Source organism: Eulemur rufifrons, chromosome 20, assembly GCF_041146395.1.
Source record: "Eulemur rufifrons isolate Redbay chromosome 20, OSU_ERuf_1, whole genome shotgun sequence".
Lineage (NCBI taxonomy): Eukaryota > Metazoa > Chordata > Mammalia > Primates > Lemuridae > Eulemur > Eulemur rufifrons.
The window spans coordinates 26,114,122-26,136,246 of record NC_091002.1 but is presented as its reverse complement, the minus strand read 5'-3'; the positions used below and the strand labels follow the sequence as shown (position 1 = coordinate 26,136,246).

Here is a 22,125-nt window from a genome sequence, read left to right as displayed (position 1 = left end):
GGCCGTGTGAGCATCTGCAAGTCACTGCCTCTTTGAACTCGTCCTTAACAGTAAAATAGGGATAGGCCCATCCCACATGGAGGGTTTAATGACATGGGAGTTTATGAAAATGCTTTACAAACTGAAGTTGTGCCAGTGTTAACATTTCGGTGAACGTTTATTGATTACTAAACACCTTCAGCCAGCCCTGCACTTGGGGCCCGTGCCCATCCAGGGATTGCCTGAAAGGAACAGGCCCGCAGCTCTGCCAGATCCAGCTAAGCTACGATGGGGCCTGGCTTTGTCTTTGTTCCCTCCTCCGCAGCCCCGTTGTCCTCTCCGTGTGTTTTGTTGGTGGCCCCAACTCCCTGGATGTCTTCTCCAGATTTCCATGTGGTGAAGCTAAGCCCTGTGAGTGGCCAGGCTCTGGGCTTGCCTCCCGCTTCCTGTGTTTGAAGTGAGCGGCTTTCATGCCAGCCCCAGACACTGGAGGAAGCCCTGTGCTAGCCCTGGCACAGGCCACGGGGCTCGTCCTCAGCTTTCTACCCACGCCAGCGGCAGCTGCGCTTTATCTGAGCAATGGGCTTCCACTCACCTTCCCTGTGGCACCAAGAGGATGGTCTTGCCCATGCCTGAGCCTTTCTGCTCCCAGGGCTGGCGAGGCTGCCTGGATGTGGCCTCTATCAGCTACAACAGTTGCCCTGAGCCGATGCTGGCAGAGCTGGAAGGCACTCAGTCCACTCACAGTCTCTGAACTCACTGTTCAGTGACCAGGGACAACTCTTTTGAGTCTTGGCATCCAGTGACAGGGCAGCAATGCCCTTCCCTGCAAAGCACCGGCCCAGTATCTAAGGCCTGGGGTCCAGGCCTTGAACGGCAGAGGTGCCTGCTGCCCGCTGTAGCAACGGTCACATTACAGTCCAGGCAACATGGTGCACGTCAAATGCCAGAGCTCAACAGGTCAAAGGCAAAGGGGGGTCATGGGGTGGACATCCTCAGTCTGTTATATTAATCCCGGCCCAGCGAGGGGGTACTAATAAATACTGCTGGATCAGCACTTTGCCATCTGGCCTGAGATGTTAAAATCAGGATGGACAACCTCACCCCTCGACTGCAGCAGCTTCGCCTGTTCCTGAACTGTCTGCCCTCCGACCCTGGGTGCTCACTGAGAGGCCAAAAGGGAGTGGCAGCCTGTCGCTGCTGCGTTGGCCCTTCCTGCCGCTTAAGCCCGTGCTGATCTGCAAGCCCTTCTTTGCAGACTGTTGACACGCTGCAAACTCTGCCTGTCCAGGCTGAGGCCGACCCAAGAGCATCCTTGCCCCTGAAATCAGGCACAGGGGTGCAAGCGTGGTACAGGGGTCCCAGTGCTCACTCACTGCCCACTGAAGGGCCGAAGATCAACTTCCTGGTGCAGGTTCCTAGAGCGCCTGGGATCCCACCTATGTGTAGAGTCCCAGCCCATGACATTCACTTCCTCTCAAAGACATCACAGTCATCCCTTCCTGGAAAACTATTTTAATTAGCTTACACGGGCAGCAGCGAGGGAGATGCAGAGCCAGACATGCTGGGCTGTGCTTTCAAAACTGCCTGCTCTCGCTCGTGGCTCGGAACAGATTAGCAGGAGTTCTAAGAAGCGCCAGGCCTCCCACCACAAAGGCAGAGGAAAGTTGCCCCCCAGAAAGCCAACAGCAGAGAGGAGGCGGCTATGAGTGCTTGCTGTGCAGCAGGTGAGGGGGGCAGTTGGGAGGAGTTTGGAGTCACACGGTGGTTCTGGCCAGGGGTCAGATAGAGGTGGGAGCTGCAGAGAGCCCCAGGAGAAGGACAAAGGCACTGGGACAGATGTGACTGTGGACAACAGCAGCGCAGGCAGGGCCCCTGCGACTCCCCTGGCAAATGAGGCTGTCCATGCAGCTCGGGGGCCCTGGCCTCTGCAGGGCCCCTGCCTTGACCAAGCACAAAGGCATCTCCCTGGCCAGAAATCGGAGCCAAAGCCCCAAGCCCAGCCCTGCCCCACAACAGCCTGCAGATGTGGGGCTGGGTCAGCGTGGGGACCTGGCCATCTTTAGCTCAGTGGCAGTTCTGACAGCTTGGGTGGCAAGGAATCCCATTCACTCGGCAGCGGCAGCCCCCGCTGGTGTCTCCTGGGCCCTGGAGGATGGGAGGAAGAGAAGAGAATGTCAGGGCAGCAGACAGACTGCTCCCAAAGCCGAGCACACCCTCCCACTCTGCCTTTGCCCTTGCAGGTCCTCCTGCTAAGAACGGCCTTCTTGGCCTCGGCTTCCTGATGGAGACAGTCCCTGAGGCCTTTTCTGGGCTCCCACAGCACTCGGTCTACCCACCCCTAGACCCAGGGAAAGGACCTGACCACTCTGCATACCCTGGATGGGTCAGCACATTGGCAGCGTGAAAGAAGGAGGTTTACTCTGCCTCCTTTTTTTTTTTGAGACAGGGTCTTGCTCTGTTGTCTCAGCTGGAATACAGTGGTGTCATCATAGCTCGCTGCAACCTCAAACTCCCAGGCTCAAGTGATCCTCCTGCCTCAGCCTCCCGAGTAGCTGGGACTACAGGTGTGTGCCACCATGCTGGCTAATCTATTTTTTTGTAGAGACAGGGGTCTCACTATGTTGCTCAGGCTGGTCTCAAACTCCTGACCTCAAGGGATCCTCCTGCCTCGGCCTCCCAAAGTGCTAGGATCACAGGCGTGAGCCACCGCGCCCAGGCTCCGTCTATCTTAAAGTCTACACGTAACAACGAGCCCCAGTTCCAGGAACAAACTCCTCGTAACAACGGCTACCACTCGCACAGGGCTCACCATGTGATAAGCTCTCTGCTAAGCACCTCTCTTGCATTTTTTTGCTGGATTCTGACGACAAGCCTGAGACAGACCCTGCTACCATCCCTATTTCACAGAAGAAGAAACTAAGGCTGAGAGGGGAGTAACAGCCAGTATGTGGCAGAGCAGGGGCAATCCAGCCAGGGCTCGGCCCCCAGACTGAACTTGTACTCGCTGTCCTCCAGGGCAGGGGTGGGCAAACCTTTTCTGCAAAGGGCCAGTCATTTTAGGCTGGGCAGGCCGTGCCGTCTCTGCTCTGTAGCGCAAAGGCAACTGCAGACAATGTCAATGACTGAGCACGGCTCTACTCCAAAGGACTATCTATGGACACTGAAATTTGGATTTGATATAATTTTCACATCACGAAATATTCATATTTTGGTATTTTTCAACCATTTAAAGATGTATATAGAGGCCAGGTACGGTGGCTCACGCCTATAATCCTAGCACTCTGGGAGGCCGAGGCGGGTGGATCATTTGAGCTCAGGAGTTCAAGAGCAGCCTGAGCAAGAGCGAGACCCCGTCTCTACTAAAAAAAAATAGAAAGAAGGTATATGGACAGCTAAAAATATATATAGAAAAGATTAGCTGGGCATGGTGGTTCATGCCTGTAGTCACAGCTACTCGGGAGGCTGAGGCAGTAGGATTGCTTAAGCCCAGGAGTTTGAGGTTGCTGTGAGCTATGCTGATGTCACGGCACTCTAGCCTGGGCAGAGCGAGACTCTGTCTCAAAAAATAAAAAATAAAATAAATAAAAAAATTAAAAAAATAAAGATGTAAAAAACATTCTTACCTTGGGAGCTAATACAAACATAAGTGCTGGGTTGGATCTGGCCCACGGGCTGTAGTTTTCCAAGCCCTCCTCCAGGGCAGACCCCACAAGGGTGCCCTCCCCATCCCACCGCCCAGCCCTCTGCTCCCCAGGACTCACCCCGGGGCCCCAGCGCGGGCCCTTGGTGACCCAGCAGATCTCGGTGTGGCAGACGGTGCAGCGGATCCAGTCACAGCCATCCTTCTTCTGCACCACGATCTGGCACTGCGGGCAGTGCATGGCCTCGCCCTGCTGCAGCATCAGCTGGAACAGAGCAGGCACAGCGGCTCAGCCCGGTCCTGCCCCTGGTTCCCCTCCTGACTGCAGGGACAAAGCTGTGACCCCGGAGTCAGTGAATCACTTTCCCGTGCTGCTCCGCCAGGCCAGGTTCCGTCCAGCGCCTCCTTCCCTCCTGAGGTCTCCTCCCTCTACCCAGACGCTCTTCCCACTGCTGCCACCTGTACACTTGGCCTAGGTCCCATCCCTGGATGGGAGTGACCGCCAGAGGGAGGTCAGGACGTCCAGGGATGTGTGAACACAGCCCTTTCCCAGAACCCAAGTCCCCAGCCCTTGGCCCCGTCCCCGCCTCACCTTCAGCATCTCCGTCGTCTGCCGGGCAGCGACATCATTCTGCGCCCGCACGGCCAGGTCATCCTGATACTCCTTGCAGTTCATACGCTCATGGATGGCCTGGGGGCGGGGAGTGGGGTGGCTCCAGGTGAAAAGGTTTCCCAGGGGGTTAACAAGCTGGGGGAGGCGAGGGGTCAGGGTGGGCATCTGCGTAAGCACCTAATGCCTTTGCGTGTGCTCAGTGACAGGCCGGGTTTGAAAACCACACACCGTCGTACAGAAGAGAACACTCAGGCCTGGAGGTGAGGTCAGGGCCATCACATATGGTACTGACAATATATACCTAGTCCTTCTCAGTTCTTACGGGCGCAGAGACCCCTACCATACCTCTGCTGCAGGCTGTGGCCCTGCGTCCCTGCCTAGGTTTTGCCCAAAGCCCAGAGACAGCTTGCTTGGCCGAGTCTGAGACCAGGCTCCAGACCTGCCTACCTGCTCCTCACCTTAGTGGTCAAGTTTTGAGATGACCAGGGCAGGGGTAGGACTGGGGAAGGATCAGGCAGGACTGAGTCTGGGTTTGAGTCAGCTCAGTTCAGAACGGGTGGAGACTTGGTATGGGGCCGGGTCAGGGCTTGCTGTATGACAGACCGAGGGGCAGTCAGAAACCAGGGTTGGAGCTTGGCTTGGGGTCTGGGCTCAACATGGGTTCAGGTTCAGTGATCAGCCCAGGGCCTGGGCTTAGTCCAGGGTCAGGGCTCAGTATGGGACCAGGATTCAGTCTGTGACCGGGGCCACAGCTGGGACAGGGCTCAGTTCCGGGCCAGGGCTGTCTAACTGAAGCTCCATCCGGGGCCAGGTCTGAGACTCGGTCTACGGGGTCAGGGCTCATTCCAGGATTAAGCCATGCACTCTCGCTGATGTGTAGCTCTAAGTCATCACCTCCAGCCAGTGTCACAGCTCCCTGCCCAGGAGAACAAGCACTGCATTGCAGTGAGCTCCCAGCAGGACGAGAGTGACCAGGCAGTTTGGGTCCCTGTCCTCACCTTGCACAGCAGGCAGTTGACGTGAAAACACACGGGGCAGGTGAACTCATTGACGTCATCCTCAAAGAAGCACCATCCCTTGCAGTCTGGAGTCTTGCAGTGGTAGCTGAAGGCACTGCGGTTCTCAGCGATGGAGATGCTCAGGTCTAGAAATCGCTGGTAATCCTCAGGGGTCAGGAGCTGCCAACAGACCACGTCCTTGTTGCTCAGGGTTCAGAACACCTCAAACATGAGCCTCCTTGTCACCAAGTACCCTCCAGAAAGCCCACAGCTCAGAAGCTCTGACCCAGCCCCAGGCTCTTTTCCTCACATAACCTTCCTGGTATTGAAAAACTCCATTCAAAAAGTGGACTTTAAAAAGCTCTGGAAATGGATGGTGGTGACGGCCGCACGACAATGTGAATATATTAGTACTTATTAAACACTTAAAAATGGTTAAATTTTATGTTATATGTTTTGTCACAATTTAAAAAAGGAAAAAAATGAACAAAAATAACAGGCGGGCCGGGCGCGGTGGCTCACGCCTGTAATCCTAGCACTCTGGGAGGCTGAGGTGGGCGGATCGTTTGAGCTCAGGAGTTCGAGACCAGCCTGAGCAAGAGCGAGACCCCATCTCTACTAAAAATAGAAAGAAATTATATGGACAGCTAAAAATACATGTAGAAAAAATTAGCCGGGCACGGTGGTGCATGCCTGTAGTCCCAGCTACTCGGGAGGCTGAGGCAGGAGGATCGCTTGAGCTCAGGAGTTTGAGGTTGCTGTGAGCTAGGCTAACGCCACGGCACTCACTCTAGCCCGGGCAACAGAGTGAGACTCTGTCTCAAAAAAAAAAAAAAAAAAAAAAAAAAACAGGCAATACTGGGGAAGATGTGGTTAAACTAGCATCCGGGTACATCACACTCTGAGAAAGCAAGGTGGCGATATTTCAACCAGCCCAAAGTTTTCTGCCCCTTTGGCACCCATCCCACTTCTATAAGTTTATCCTAAGAAAATAATATATTAATATAAGAGGCACCATGTAAAATGTTCCTTGAAGCAATACTTACAAACTGAGAAACTAGAATTACTAAGAAGCATAAACAGTATATGTGCATAGAGATTTATAATAATCTTTAGAAAGATTTTGGAGCAAAGGAGCGAAAGCCAATTGCGTCCATGCTTGTTAAAAGGAGGTAAAAATCACACCTGTGCCTATGTTCTGTATCTCGATTGGGTGGTGGTTACATGAGTTGTATTTGTCAAAACTCATCTAACCAGGGGGGTGAGGCAAAAAAAAAAAAAAAAAACAAACCTCATCTAACTGCACACTTACAAGTGGGTGCATTTTACTGTGTGCAAAGTATACTTTACTAAGTAGACTTAAAAAGAAAAAAATTACGTCTGCCCAGAAACACTGAAGGAAACAGGACAAAACGCAATTGGAGGACTTCCTGGGGTGGTGGCCTTATGGGTGATTTTTCTCTTTGATTTCTGCTCGGGTTCTACGTGGTTTCGGCACGTGTTTTGTTTTTGTAGAAACCACCTCCACTGCGTTACTCTGCTGATCTCTGTTCCTTTTTCTGTCTGCCACGCTTGACCCTCCTCGGAGGCTTGGGTCAAATCCCAGGGGCTCCAGGGAAGTTCACGCAGCCCCGTGGCCTGAACCACGCCCCGTCACAATGCCCCTTGGCAGGGCTGCACTTCACAGTGAAAACCTCTGGGCAAACGGCCATGGGTGCTGCCTGAGACCACACTCCTGAGCCAGTCCCCAACTGCCAGCTCCAGGCCCAGTTCCTGGGGACCCGGGGTGTCCCCTTCCACCCCAGTCCTTACCGCCCGGATCTCCCTCTCCAGCAGCTTGCCCGAGCACGAGTAGGTGTTGTCAATGAAGGGGCAGGACACCTCCGCCTCCTGGCTGTTGCGGATGGTGCCCTGCAGGCACTCCCTGGGGGGCGGGGGGAGTTAGGGTCATCTGAACCCTGTCCACTAGGGACTCCACCCCTCACATGGCGGGGCCTGAGCCCAAGGGCCTTTCCCAGCCACCCCAGGTGGGCTTCTCCCCAATACCCTCTTCCTTCCCATCCCTCCCACCCACCCACCACTACTGGCCTCCACTCTGTCCACTGCCACCCCTGACATTCTGGTCCAGGCCTGGATGGCTGCAGTAGCCTCCTCACTGGGTCCCTGTGTTCACCTTCCCCTAGAGTCCATCTCAGCACAGCAGCCACGTCTCCCCAGGGGCCCCTGTCCCAGCCAGAACAAACCCAGCAACCTGCGGTGGCCTGCGGTGGCCTGCCCTCCCCAACACCTCTCTGTCCTCCTCTCCAACGTCCCCCTTCAACCCTCTGCTCTGGCCATGAGACCGCCTTGGTCTCCTCCAACAGGCCAGGCCCACGCCCATGGCAGACCCTTTCGGGCTCTGCTCTGGGGCTATCTCCTCGGGAGGCCTCCCGTCCACCCTCCCGGGGCTCCTGTTGCCTGTAGCATAATCCGCTGTTACTTAGCATGTGACACAATTCACAACCACATCAATCAGTGGTGATCTGAGTCACACCAGCCTCCCACTGCACTGTCAGCCCCGGGAGGCAGGAACGGAGCTGGCCCCCAGGGGCTGCTCCACAAACGCCTGCTGTGGTGACTGGGTGCGGGTTCTCTGCACCCAGGGATGGCAGGGTCATGACAAGAGACTGAGTGACGGAGTCTCAGATGCCCACACTGCAGGCTGCCAGGGCTAGGGCCCCAGTCCCCTTGCCTGGACGGTTGGGGGTAGTGGGTAAGGGCAGAGGCTCTGGAGTCAGGATGCCTGGGTTCACGTCTGGGCTTCTCTCATGAGCTGTGTGGCCCTGGATAAGTTGCTTGACCTCTCTGTGCCTCATCCGCAAAATGGGGAGATAGAGCCTACCTCGCAGGTTTTTGTGGGCGTCCAGTGAGACGTCAGAGCACAGGGCCCCACCCACCTTCTGCCGGGGGTGGGACTGGGGCCGCACCTGCAGAAGGTGTGCAGACACTCACGCAGCACCACGGCCTCGCCGGGCCCCAGCACCGAGTAGCACACGGGGCACTCGGCGGGCTCGGTGTTCAGCACCAGGCTCTTCTGGTCCAGCTGGACGTGCTGCAGGTAGTTCCCCTCCTGCTGCTGCTGCTTCCGCTGGGCACACGGGGCGGGGCCGCGGGGTGGGTCAGGGTCTCAGGGGCCCGGTCAGACCACGAAGGGGGCAGGGCCAGGAGGCGGGCAAAGCAGGGTGAGCGCAGGATCGTGGGGGTGGGCAGGTGAGGGCAGTAGGATGCAGGCTGGGAGGGGACTGGGAGCAGCGCTAGGCGAAGCCCAGTGACCGGGTGGCTGGGCGGGTCAGGCTGGGGCTGCAGCCAGGGGGGCGGGGCCAGGCGAGGGAGCCCTGTGGCAGGGACAGGAAGGGGGCCAGGGTGAGTGGAGAGTCGGGGCAGCAGGGCTCACATCCCCACCAAGAATTAGGGCAGGGCTGGGGCCAGGGGGTGGTGGTGGAGCCGGGTCGAGGTTGGGACAGGGAGGCGATAGCTAGGGGGCACAGAAAGGTTGCGGATGGGCCCAGGAGTGGGGTCACCGCTGGATGGAGCGGCAGGCGTGTGCTCAGAATGGGGGAACATGCAGGGCCGGGTGTCTGTGCCATGGGAATGTGTGCCACCATCGGGGTGGCTGAGGGAGGGCAGGACAGAGGGAGGAGTCATTCCCGGGGAGCAAGTGAGGGGCGGGCCATGCCGGAGGGCAGGTCAGCAGTAGCAGGGTCCGGGAGGAGGTCTCGGTGGAGCAGGACTTAGGTCACAGGCCGATGGGGGTGAGGTCCAAGCTGAGGTGTGGTCAGAGTCACGGCTAGAGTGCTGGGGTCACAGCCAGGGACGCTTGTGTGCTAGGGTGTGTGTGAAAGCTGGGGGCAGAGCCACGGCCTTGTGGGAGCGGGGCACGTGACCCTGGATGAGCCGCACAGCCAGCGAGCAGGGTTGCCACCACAGGGTGACCTCCGAGAAAGCGCGGGTCACAGCCAAGTGCAGGCTCACTGGCAGCGGCACGGTTGTGAGGGGGCGAGGCGGTAACGGGGAGCGGCAATGCGCAGGTGTCTCCCTTCCTGGCCTATGCCTCCCCCGCCTGGCCTGCAGGTGTCTGTCGGGGACCGCCGCGCCCACCTGCTGGTACTGGCGCAGCGCCTCCTCCTCGCCGGCCAGGCGCGCTCGCTCCTCCTCGTCGGGCTGGTATGAAGCGGGGACCTGGTAGGTCTCGGGCCGCGCCCGGCAGCACATCTCACACCCGGGCCGCGTGGGCTTGTTGATGAAGGTGCACCCGGGGCACTGCCAGCCCACCTGGGAGCAGAGGGCCCGTGAGCGGGGCAGGGCGGGGCAGGGCGGGGCAGGACGGGGGCAGGGGGCACGCAGAGGTGGCTTACCAGCGGGGGCTCAGGTACTGCATCTGGCTGAACCCGTTTGGGCTCCTGGGGGGCCCCGGGCTTTGGAGGGGTTGGCTCCAGGGGGCCCCGTGGCTGCAGCGTGAGGTCCTTGAAGCCCAGATCTGTGGAGGAGAATTTAAGGGGTGTCGGATCCATGTGGCCCACGTCGCCCACACCCTGAGCCAGCCAGGCAGACCCACCCTTCCTCCCCTTCCTCCTCCCTGCAGCTGTCTCCGCCTCCACTAGGCCAGGTGGGCGTCCTGGCTTCCCAGGGGCTGGGTCCCCACTCCACCCATGAATGTCCTTGTGTTCTCTGGGCCTCCTGTGCCCCCTGCAGGATGCACCCAGAGGGACACAACAGCGCCTCTGAGGCAGTCCTGCCAAATTACTGACTTGAATCCATTCCGGAGGAAACATCAGACCAACAAAGAAACTGGCCTGGACTCTTTGAAAGGGACATGACAGCTGAATGCCAAGTCTTTTGCTACAAAGGACATTAATGGGACAACTGGTAAAATCTAAGATCTACAGATTAGATAGTAGTACTGCATCAATAGAAATTTCCTGAATTGGACAGTTGTACCTGGTAATGTAAGAAAATGACCTTTCTTTTTAAGAAAATGCACACTGAAGTATTTAAGGGAGACGAACATCATGTCCGCAACTTACTCTCAAAATGGTTCAGAAAATAACTTTATATACAGGCATAATGATAAAGCAATGCAAATGTGGCGAAATGTTAATATTTAGGGAATCCACGTGAAAGGTACATGGGAATTCTTGAGGCAGAGCCTCACCTTCCAGCATCCGCAACTGCCGCTCCCGCTGCAGCTCCTGAGGGTTGAGTGAGGTGTTGCGGGCTGACAGCAGGTAGAGGTAGGCACTGTCCCCATTGCGCCGCACCCCGTGGGAGTGCAGGGTCTCCTGGTCTCGTGCCAAGCGCTGCCCAATCACCCACTGCTGCAGGGCTGGTGGGAAGCCGTAGTCCAGGAATACCTGGCAGGGGCACCAAGAGAGGGGGAGTGGGAAGGGAGGAGAGAGGACAGAGGGGGCGGGAGCGAAATGGGGGGGGCACCTCTGCCCAACGCCTCCCTTCGGCCTCCTCACTCACCATGTCCTTGAGGGACGCCACTGTCATGTCGGGGCGCACTGTGAGCCAGATGGTGACCGTGTGCAGGTGAGCATCCTCCACACTCACCCACAGCCTGCAGGGAAGAGTAGGAGCGGGGAGAGGGCTCTGGCCACAGATCCAGCCTTGGCCACCAGCTGCACACATGCACATTTGCACACAGGTGCACACACATGCATGTACATACAGATACAGACACACACACACACACACACACACACCCAGGTCTGGGGCAAGGACCCCACCGGATTCCCACGCCCCTGTGCCTCCTCCTTTATTAGAACCCACCCACCACCCGAGCCCCTGCAATGGCTCCAACTGCTCTAGAATAAACTCACTGCAGCACACAAGGGCCTCCACGCTCCAGCGCCTCCCCTACCTCTCCAACCTCTTCTGTCTTCTCTCCCCTGCTCTTCGCCAAACCACCAAAAGCTGTTATTTACTATGTGCTGAGACTATTCGACACACTTGCTTAATGTCCATTAACTCGCTTAATCCTCTCAATGAACCCATGAGGCAGGCACTGCTGTGTCTCTTTTTTACAGATAAAAACACAAGGCACGGAGAGGTTCACGGTGACACGGCCAAAGTGAGCAATTAACTGTTAGAGGCAGGACTGAAAACCAAATGGTATCATTTCAGAGAAAGCGGTTTTAACGTTCTCAAGGATCCCCAAACATTTCTGGAAGACCAAAAGCAGGAGTAGGGGCTAAGACGAAAACACAGACTGACCCCAAAGGAAACGGAGGTCATTTAGGGTACAGAACAACAACAGTGAAGTCAAACCAGTATCTGCAGAGAGATTCAGGAAGACGTTGCCTTCCTAAGGCCGGGACAGGCAAGAAGCTACCAGAAAATGAAGACGAGTTCCTGGACATTAAAAAGGTTAAGTGTGACTGTCAGTTACAGGAAAAATGAGAGACAGTAAATGACACCGTGAGGAGGCAATTGATAAACACAGAATGTGAGAAAATTCTAGATGTCAGAAGACCAGGTTTAAAAAAAAAACAATGGGGGGAGTGGGTCATTAAAAAAAAAAAAAACAATGGCATAAAAATAGAGGAGAGAGAATAAAAGAGACTTAAAACGTATTGAAAATGCTACGTATAGATCTTGTTTGGCTCCTGGTTTGAACAAACCAATTGTAAAAATTATTAATCGGGGAAACTTGAATATAAACAGGCTATTAGGGGATTTTAAGAAATTATTTTTCCCTTTTTTAGGTGTGATAATGGTATTCAGGTTATTTGTTTAAGTCCCTATATTATTTATTTACTTTTTGTAGACAGGATCTCACTATGTTGCCCAGGCTGGTCTCCAATTCCTGGCCTCAAGTGATCCTCCCACCTCAGCCTCCCAGAGTACCAGGATTACAGGCGTGAGCCACCAAGCCGGGCCCTGCACTCCTTATTCTATAGTAAATATTTCCATAATCAAAATGCTGTCAATCCTATATAATGGCTTTACGTTTTTAGAATCAACCTAGGGGAAAAGCAGAGAAGACTTAATTATAGTTACAAAACAAAATCTAAAAACTATAATCTTAACACTATTAACAAAAAAATACAGTTGGAGCCCTCTTACCCAACGCCATCAGGATCACTGGTGAACAGCAGAGAATCACTAAAACAGCTGCAGACTAAGCTTAAACACTTAATTTTAACTTACATGCTACAAATGCACATTCATTGGCCAATGTCTAGGTGTACGGCCTTTTCGTTGAGTATAAATCTGCTGAGTTTCCCATGATTTTTTTCTTTTTATAAACCACATCCATAACACATGATCTAAAATTTCTAGTACCAGCTTCTTTAAAGTGGACCAAGAACATAAACACATTCTTGAAATATCTGAGTACAGGACCCTTCTGTATTTTTAATATATTTTGTTTTATAATTGTCTCACCCTAAAGTGTTAACAATTTTTTTTTGGTAACTTTTCTCTTGTCTGTCTGTCTGTCTGTCTTTTTTTTTTTTTTTTGAGACAGAGTCTTGCTCTGTTGCCCAGGCTAGAGTGCAGTGGCGTCAGCCTAGCTCACAGCAGCCTCAAACTCCTGGGCTCAAGCGATCCTCCTGCCTCAGCCTCCCGAGTGGCTGGAACTACAGGTGCTCACCTCCAAGCCTGGCTAATTTTTTCTATTTTTAGTAGAGATGGGGTCTCACTCAGTGTGGTACTAGCATTAAGGGCTGACATATAGATCAATGGAATAGAAATGAGAGTCCAGAAATAAGTGCTTTAAGGTCAATTAACTTTCAACAAGGGTGCTAAGATGATTAAATGGGGAAAAAATAGTCTTTTTAACAGCTGGTACAACTGGATATCTACATGTAAAAAAACGAAGTTGGGGGCCAGGCACGGTGGCTCACTCCTGTAATCCTAGCTTTCTGGGAGGCCAAGGTGGGAGGATTGCTTGAGCTCAGGAGTTCAAGACTAGCCTGAGCAAGACTGAGTCCCTGTCTCTACTAAAAATAGAAAAATTAGCCAGGTGTTGTGGCACATGCCTGTAGTCCCAGCTACTCAGGAGGCTGAGGCAGGAGAATCACTTGAGCCCAGGAATTGGAGGTTGCAGTGAGCTATGATGATGCCACTGCACCCTAGCCGAGGTGACAGACAGACTCTTAAAAAAAACAAACAAACCAAAAAACCCCAAAATGGACCAAAGACCTAAATGTAAGAGCCAAAACTGTACAATTCTTAGAAGAAAATATAGGGGTAAATCTTCATGACCTTGGATGAGGCAATTTCTTAGATACAACACCAAAAGCACAAGCAACAAAAGAAAACATAGATCAATTGGACATCATCAAAATTAAAAACTCTAAAAAGTATACCATCAATAAAGTGAAAAGACAACCCACAGAATGGGAGAAAATTTTTGCAAATCACGTATCTGATAAGACACTCGTATCTAAAATGAAGAAAGTACTCCTAAACTCAATAATATAAAAAGACAAATGAACCCAATTTTAAAATGAGCATAAGGCAAATAGGTAATCCTCCTGAAAAAATATGCAAACAGCCAACAAACGCATAGAAAGATGCTCAACATCATTAGTAAACAAACTGCAAATCAAAACCACAATGAGATACCTCTTCCAACTCACTAGGATGGCTACAATCAAAAAGACAAATAATGACAAGTGTTGGAGAGGATGTGGAGAAACTAGGACCCTCACACACTGCTGGTGGGAATGTAAAAAGTCACTTAGGAAAACAACCTGGCAGTTCTTCAAAAGGTTAACCATAGGCCGGGCGCGGTGGCTCACGCCTGTAATCCTAGCACTCTGGGAGGCCGAGGCAGGTGGATCGCTCGAGGTCAGGAGTTCGAGACCAGCCTGAGCAAGAGCGAGACCCCGTCTCTACTAAAAATAGAAAGACATTATATGGACAACTAAAAATCTATACAGAAAAAATTAGCCGGGCATAGTGGCGCATGCCTGTGGTCCCAGCTACTCGGGAGGCTGAGGCAGTAGGATCGCTTAAGCCCAGGAGTTTGAGGTTGCTGTGAGCTAAGCTGACGCCACGGCACTCACTCTAGCCTGGGCAACAAAGTGAGACTCTGTCTCAACAAAAAAAAAAAAAAAAAAAAAAAAAAAAGGTTAACCATAGAGTTACCATATGACTCAGCAATTCTGCTCCTACTGTATACCCCAAAGAAATGAAAATATATGTCCACACAAAAACTTGGCCATAAATGTTCACAGCGGCATTATTCACAAGTTAAAAAGTAGAAAGACTCAAATGGCCATCTGTGGATTAATGGATAAAGAAAATGTGGTATGTCCATACAATGGATTCTTATTTGGCAATAAAAAGGAATTAAGTTCTTATTCATTCTACAACATGCATAAATCAAGAAAACGTGATGCTGAGTGAATGAAGCCAGACATAAGAGGCCACATGTTGTATGACACAATTTATATGAAATTCCCAGAATGACAGTTTGGGCTGGATGATAAAACATACCCCCCACCAAATGAAATTCCCAGAAAAGGCAAATCCCTAGAGATAGAAAGTAGATTAGCGGTTGCCTGAGGTTTGGGGGGTTAGAGAGAAGGTAGAGAGATGGGGACTGCTAACGAGTACCGGGTTTCTTTACAGAATGATGCAATGTTCTAAAATTGTGGTGATGGTTGCACAATTCTGAACATACTAAAAGCCATTGAACTGAATATTTTAAATGGTTAAATTGTATAGATAAGAATTTTATCTCAATAGAACTGTTTTTTTTTTTTTTGAGACAGAGTCTCACTCTGTTGTCCGGGCTAGAGTGCCATGGTATCAGCCTAGCTCACAGCAACCTCAAACTCCTGGGCTCAAGCAATCCTTCTGCCTCAGCCTCCCAAGTAGCTGGGACTACAGGCACGCACCACCATGCCCGGCTAATTTTTTCTATATATATATTTTAGTTGGCCAGATAATTTCTTTCTATTTTTAGTAGAGACAGGGTCTCGCTCTTGCTCAGCCTGGTCTCGAACTCCTGACCTCGAGCGATCCACCCGCCTCGGCCTCCCAGAGTGCTAGGATTACAGGCGTGAGCCACCGCGCCCGGCCTCTCAATAGAACTGTTAAAAAAAAAATCAAATGGGGCCCATCAGGAGAACTGAAAATCAGAAATTGTAAAACTATCGTTTTACTCTGCAGCAATAAATAAGCAGTAAAAAAAGAACCGTGAACACCAACTTTTACTGAGTGATTCACATGTGGTAGGCACCATGCTAAGAGTTTCAGCCTTCTCAAAAAAAAAAAAAAAAAAAAAAGCCTTCGGGGGCCGAGACAGCGTCCATTCTCCCTTGCTTCCCTTGCTAGTAAAACCTCTGAATTCTAGCTGGATACCTAGCTACGCAGCCTCCCTCCAAGCTGAGTGTGGCTGTGAGAATAAATTCTGGTCCCTAGGAATTGAGTGGAAGTGTGTGCAGTTTCTGAGCTACACTCTTCAGAGCAATGTGGGGAGGGCGCCTTTCTTTCCTCCTGACGCGATGGCTGGAGCTGAAGCGACACGAGCCTCTGGGTCTGGGGGGGGCAGGACCTCCACATCTGGACTGCTGCCTTCCAATCTCTTTATGCCACTGTTATGTTTACTTCTGTAAGTCCTAACGTCCTACTACAGTACACCTCCTAACAACCCTATGAAATAGCTACTGCTATTGTCCTGTTTTAAAAATGAGAAAACAAACTCTGAAAGGCGAAGTGACCTGCCCTGTATCTCACAGCGATTAGCAACAGAACTGAGGTTTGAAGCCAAATCTCCTGATACCAGAACCTGCCATTAAGAATAACTATTCTATAGGCAAGAATGTCTTGCTGCCCACTAGGGTTCGGGAAACCTTAAGTCCCGGGCCAGCCACATGTTTCTCACCTGATATCCTGTGTCTGGGAGACCTCAGGCTTCAGTTGCACTTTCAGGGGCACCCGTTGCTCTGCCAGCCAGATGGCACACTGCATAGCCACCTGTTCATCCCCGCCTGCCACTGCCCGGGTCAGGCTCAGGGCCATCTCCTCTGCTAAAAGCCAACACAATGAGAGCAGGTTAGCACAGGGTTTATTTTTCAGGAGCTGGGAGCAAGGGGGTGGGAGAGAAGGTGGTCCTTAGTACACGCTGTTTTCTCTCTGTCTTCCTGGTAAACTCCTACATATCCTTCAGCACCCAGACTTAAAGTCCCTTTCTCTGGGAGGCCTTCTCTGACACTCCCCACTCCTCCAGACCCTAGGCTCATTTGGTTCCATTTTTCTTTCATACTCACAGGGTCCCCATATTTCCATTCATTCATCTGACAAGCATTTACTGAGCTCCTACTGTGTGTCACCTACTGTTCAGGAAGTGGGATCCAACAGTGATTAAACAGGCTCTTTTCTCAAGGACCTGCCTGCCCAGCGGGGAGACAGACAATTAAATTTAACAAGAGAGAAGAAAGGCCCGACAGTGACCCTTGCTGGAGAGGAAATAAACAGGGCAAGGAGACCAGGAAAAACTTCTGGGAGGAGCTAACACTGAAACTGACTCCTGAAGGGGGAGAAGCCGGACACGTCAAGACCAAGGGGAAGAGTGTTCCAGGTGGAGAGAAAAGGCAAAGGCCTTGGGCAAGAAATGGCTAGACAGCAACAGAAGGAAGCAGTGGGGCTCCAGCAGAGCGCGCAAGGGAGTGACTGGGGGGAGCTGGGGAGGTCAGGGGCCAGCAGGGTGTTGTGGGCTGCCCAGGGGCTCTGGGCTTTGTTCCAAGAACACAGAGGAGCACGGGAAGGTTTGGAGCAGGCAGTGATGTGACTCACGTTCCACGACGCTGGGTGCAGGGGGCAAGGGAGGAGGCAAAGACTTCTGCTACTCAGGTCAACTGAGGTCTGTCTCCCCACCAGCCTGGGCAGTCTCCAAGTTCAATGCCCTGTGTCCTCTGGGAACATTCCCACTCCCATCTCAGCACAAAGCTGGCCCAAGGAGGCCTCGGGGGCCCCCAAATGCCTCTGGAAGCCCACGGGCTTCAAGGCAGGAAACAGGCAGGGAGGCAGAGGGACCCACTTCCCACCAGAAGTCCCCCAGCTATCTCCAGTCTGTGCCCACCTTTCTTGGTCTTCTCGTCCATCTGGCGGGGCTGCGCCCATCCCCCCGGGGGGGCTGCGTCTCCAGGGAAATGCTACCTGCGGGTCACCAGGGAGAGGCAGACGACCGGGAACAACTGAGCCCCGGCCCGGTGGCCTCTGGCGCGGCCCAAGCCCTCTCTGTGCCTCGGTGTCCCCGGCGGCAGTCGGCAGCCTTACACCGCCCAGGGACCGGGGACCCGCCCTGGCATAGGGAACGGGACCCCGCGTGGGACGGTGAAAGGGCAGGGGCACCGAGCTGAGTCAGCAATGGGCGAAAGAGGAAACCGGACTGACGCGGGGGAGCGGGGGAAGGACGGCCCGACGCCGCACAGCGGGGGCGCGCCACCTGTCCGGAGGGGCCCCACTTGCGGGGCCGCCCCCGGCGTCCCGGGTTTCAACCTAACTCCCCTCCCGGTACGCCCCAGTCTTTCGGAAGCGGGAGGGGAGCGGCGTTGGCGGAAGAGAAAGTGAAAGTGGCGGCCCGGAAGTGGGGCGGGGCAGACGGGGCCGGGAAATTGTCGTCTCATCCGGGACTCCCCGCCCCCCGCCCGGCCCACCCGGGGGCAGCAGACGCCGAGCGCGGAATGACAGCCGTCCCGGGCGCTCAGTCCCCCTGTCCCGAGCGTCCCACCCCGGCCCTGCGGCTGACCACCGCCTCCCAACCCCAGACCCGCTCACCGCTCACCCGCCGGGCCGCGCCGCCGCAGGAGGGGCCAGGCCCAGGGGGTCGGGGGCGGGGACCCGGCTGCGTCCTGCAGCGCTGGGCGGGTGAGGAGCGTCGGGGTGGAGGGGCCCGGCTCGGCCTGGCCCGAACCAGCTCCCCAAGCCTCCGGCACCCCGGTGGGCAGGCCCAGTCCTTGGCTGCGTTTGCACAGGAAGAAACAGAGGCTCTGCTTGTTTATGACCTGCCCGAGGGCACACAGCCGGGGTTTGAATCCAGGCCTGGCAGGCTCAGAACCCGCCCCCAGCCACCCCAGTTTCTCACCTTAGCCAAGCCGGGCGCTGCCTCTGCCTGCTCGTTGAGCGGTTGGTGAAGTTTTCATTCGCCTGGCAAAAGGCTGGAAGCCCTTTGCATCCTCCAGCCCACCCCCGCCCGCCCCCTTTTATCTTTCTCCTCCTCCTCCCATAGGATCAGCAGATCCTGTGGGGTCCACCCGCAGAATAGATCTAGAATCTGTCACCCCTCACCTCCTCCGTGCCCCATCCTTTCAGGGGTCCTGAACCAGCCTCCACTTTGGGCTCTTTGAGTCTCCTTTTGCCCCCTAGAGCTCATTTCCACCCGGCTGGACAGTGTAAGTCAAGCCCCTGCCGCTCCCTCACTCCGATACTCCCACCTCACTCAAAGTAAAAGCAGAAGTCCCTCCCAAGGCCTGCAAACCGCCCCCAGCCTCTGCCTTCGTCCCTGACTACTCTCCCCTTGGTGCTCTCCACTCTCCCGGCTCCTGGAATAAATCAATCTCATTCCCACCTCAGGGCCTTTGCACTTGCCATAACCCAAATATCTGCATAGCTACCTCCTTCCCTTTATGTTAGCCTTTACCTGAAAGTCTTCCCTGACTACCCTATCTGAAATTTCAGACACACATGTATCCTGCGTGTCATATCCTCCTTCCTGGCTTCATTTTTTCTCCTCCTCAATATATATTACTATCTAACAGAGTAGCATATTTACTCTATCTATTTATCTTGTTTTTGGTCTGTTTTCCTCTTCTAGAGGGCAAGGACTTTTGCCTTTTTGCTTACTACTGTTTTCCTGGTATCTAGAATACTTCCTAACATATAGTAGGTGCTCAAGGACCGTATGTTGAATGAATCTCAGGCTTTTATCTGGGATCATTTTCCTTTTGCCTGAAACATATCCCATAAGTACTCCCAGCCTATAAATTAAACTATATCACAGGTATGAATGTATAGGAAAAAACATGGGTGCGTATAGGATTTGGTACTACCCTTAGTTTCAGGCATCCACTAGGGGGTTTGGACTATATCCACCACTGGTAAGGAAGGGCCACTGTATAGCGAGAAAAAAAAAAGGCCCCAAATGATTTTGAGCTCCTCCCATCAAGAGAGAGAATCTATTTTCCAGCTTCCTGAATTGGGCTATGTGACCTGTTTTGGCCATTGGGACCTTTGCGAATGTGACACAAGCACAGCTTGCACATTGGGACTTGTCTTCTCTTGTTGCCTTTTGAAACCCCAAGACCGTCACAGGCAGGAGGGGGGCTGAGCCTGTGGGAGGATGAGGCCACGTGGAACAGGGAGAAGCCCATCCAGCCAAGGCAGCCGCATGAGTGACCCCGCTGAGACCAGCCCAAATTGCTAACCCAGAGAAGCATAAACCACCAAGCTTGGGGGGTTGCCATATAGCAGACTGACACAGCCTGGTTACTACTGGAAAGTATTTTTCCTCCTTTCACTTGTGGCAAATGTTCCTTAGCCATAGTAATTACCACTAACTGCCTACCAGACCAACTTCGAATCTCAAAGACTTAACACAAGAAGCTTTATTTCTTGCTCAGTGAAATCCAGTATGAATCCGGTGATCCTCCTCCATCTTGTGGCCAAGGGAACTGGTGGCCTCAGGATAGGTGTGGCAGGGGAAGAGAGGGTTGGAGGCCCACCAGCTCTCAATTGCTTCAGCCCAGAAGTGACCCCTCTGGATGCTAGAAACTTCCATACAAGAAGTGACCCCAGCCCCTGCCCATCACTTCCATACACACCATTGGTCAGAACCAGTCATGTGACTGGAAGCAGGGCTGGAAAATGTAGGGGAGCATCTGAAATGTTTGGATGCCTGTCTTTGCCACAAAGAACTAACCATTTGTGTAGTTATCTGTTTAACATCTGTCTCTGCTATTAGACTGAATCCTTGAGGGCAGGGACCACATCTGTCTTGCATGGTGCTGAGCCTATAGCAGGCACTCAGCAATCATTGTTGAATTGCAAAGTGAACGGATAACCGGGCAGGCCACAACAGGATCTTTTGTGTTTAGCTCCCAGTGGCAGGGAAAATCCTCAGCTAAATGTCTAACAGTCCCTCCCTTTCAGTAACATACATGCATTACATTTGATATTGTAAAACTCTTATACAGTGATGATTAAATGAACACCAGTGGAACACCAAAGTCCTTGCTAATTAGGGCCAGGGGGTATGACCACACCCATTACTTGATAAGAAAAGAGTGGATTTTACACTATTTTTATGGGCAGTTTTCATGCGGCTGCATCTGAGCAGCCTTGTCAAAATTTCCTGCTTCAAGGCAAAACCAGGTAAGTCTTTTTCTCTGTGAGGTCTTGGATGAGTCTTCTGCTCTCTCGAAACCTTATTTTTCTTATTTGTAAAATGACAAGAGCATCAACTTCACTGGGTTGTTGTGAGGAGTAAATGAGCCCCTCTGTGTAACGTGGTGAAGGGTTGGCACAGTACCTGTCCCGAGGCAGCCCTGGGCAATGCCAGGTGCACAGAGATGAGGCCGACTCATCCCTGTCTGTATCAGTGAGCTTTTGCTGTATAACAAAACACCCCAAAATTTAGTGGCTTAAAACAAGAACGATTCTATTTAACTCATGACGTTGTGGGTGAGCTGGGCAATTCTTCTAGTCTGGGCGAGCTCTGCACGGGCAGTCAGCTGGACGCGGCCTGGTGCCAGACGATCCAGCACGGCCTGACTTGCAGCTGCGCAGTGGGCAGGCTGTTGGCCAGGCCACCTCCCTTCTTCTCCACGTTCGTTTTCCCACCATCCCCTCCCTCTCACAACTTGATGTTGTTCGGGTCTCACTCCCCGTCCTGCACGAAGTACGAACTTCCTTCAGCGAGGCCGCCCGCGCCTGCAGCTGGAGGACCACCGTGATTAATGGGAACGCATTTTCCTGGCTGGTGATTGGTCAGGTGAGGGCATGTGACCCGATCTGGCCAATGAGATGCGTGGCAAAGTCTATGAGCCGTGCTTCTGGGAAAGCATCCCCCATCCCGAGGAAGAGCTATGGGAACAACAATTAACTCTCATTGTGGGCTCCTGTTGGGTACTGCTTTTTCAAATGCTTCACATAAAACAACTGATTCAGTTTTCATGAGTGGGATACTATTATTATCCCCCATTTTACAGAGGAAGAATCTGAGGCATGGAGTAGTTCTGAAACTTGCCAAGGGTCAAACAGCTAGTGAGTGATGGAGCCAAGATTTAATTCCAGGCAGTCTGACTCCAAGTTCTCGCCTACTACAATGCCACACTAGTCATGTGCCTGGAAGGGACTATGCAGAGGTGTCAAGTGCTTCCTCTGGTCATGGACCTCTCTACTGTGACATCTGGGACTGCTGTAGCCATTGTGCCAGCAATCTCCAGGGACAACAGAGCAAAGAGACAGAAGGAGCCTGATGAGCCTTGTCCCTGAAAACAGCCCTGAGGGATGAATGAACTAAAGCCCACACCATCTGTTGACTTCTTGCTTTGTGTGAAACCTATTTCCTTCTTATTTAAGCCACCATGACTCAGAAAAGTATCCCAACGAAGAGCCACCGCCTCCAGAAGAAACAGAATGTGGAAAGACCCTCTGGGCTGCAGGGAATCTGTCTGTTCTCACAGACCACTCAGCTGAGGTTGGGACACAAGGCCTCTGGCCTTTCACCATCGGGACAGTTTTGAAGGCAAGGAAAGCTGGTAAGAGATAGTAGGAGAGGATAGACGAAATCTGGAAAAATAAAACTATTTCATAACTCTCCTTTATTAGGCACAGGTAAAAATATATATATTCACGGTATCCAAAACCCATAGCATTGATCTGGACCCAAATGC

At 52.9% G+C, this 22,125-nt stretch overlaps 1 protein-coding gene across 3 annotated transcripts; it reads right to left on the bottom strand.

The window, feature by feature from the left end:
* Window positions 1–503: 503 nt before the first annotated feature.
* RBCK1 (RANBP2-type and C3HC4-type zinc finger containing 1) lies at window positions 504–17,804 on the bottom strand. 3 transcript variants are annotated; one of them, XM_069496555.1, is made up of 12 exons: window positions 17,313–17,804; window positions 16,116–16,257; window positions 10,739–10,832; window positions 10,425–10,623; window positions 9,628–9,749; window positions 9,371–9,544; window positions 8,200–8,360; window positions 7,046–7,157; window positions 5,234–5,413; window positions 4,215–4,313; window positions 3,744–3,887; window positions 505–2,127 (listed from the first exon to the last, which is right to left on the bottom strand). In XM_069496555.1, exons 1-12 carry the CDS (start codon window positions 17,332–17,334, stop codon window positions 2,047–2,049), a joined length of 1,530 nt encoding a protein of 509 aa, XP_069352656.1. In that variant the 5' UTR covers window positions 17,335–17,804; the 3' UTR covers window positions 505–2,046. The 3 variants fall into 3 exon arrangements, with proteins under 3 accessions (XP_069352657.1, XP_069352656.1, XP_069352655.1); XM_069496554.1 differs by having other exon boundaries at window positions 507–2,127; window positions 16,116–16,260; XM_069496556.1 differs by lacking the exon at window positions 16,116–16,257 and having other exon boundaries at window positions 504–2,127.
* Between the last annotated feature and the right edge of the window lie 4,321 nt (window positions 17,805–22,125).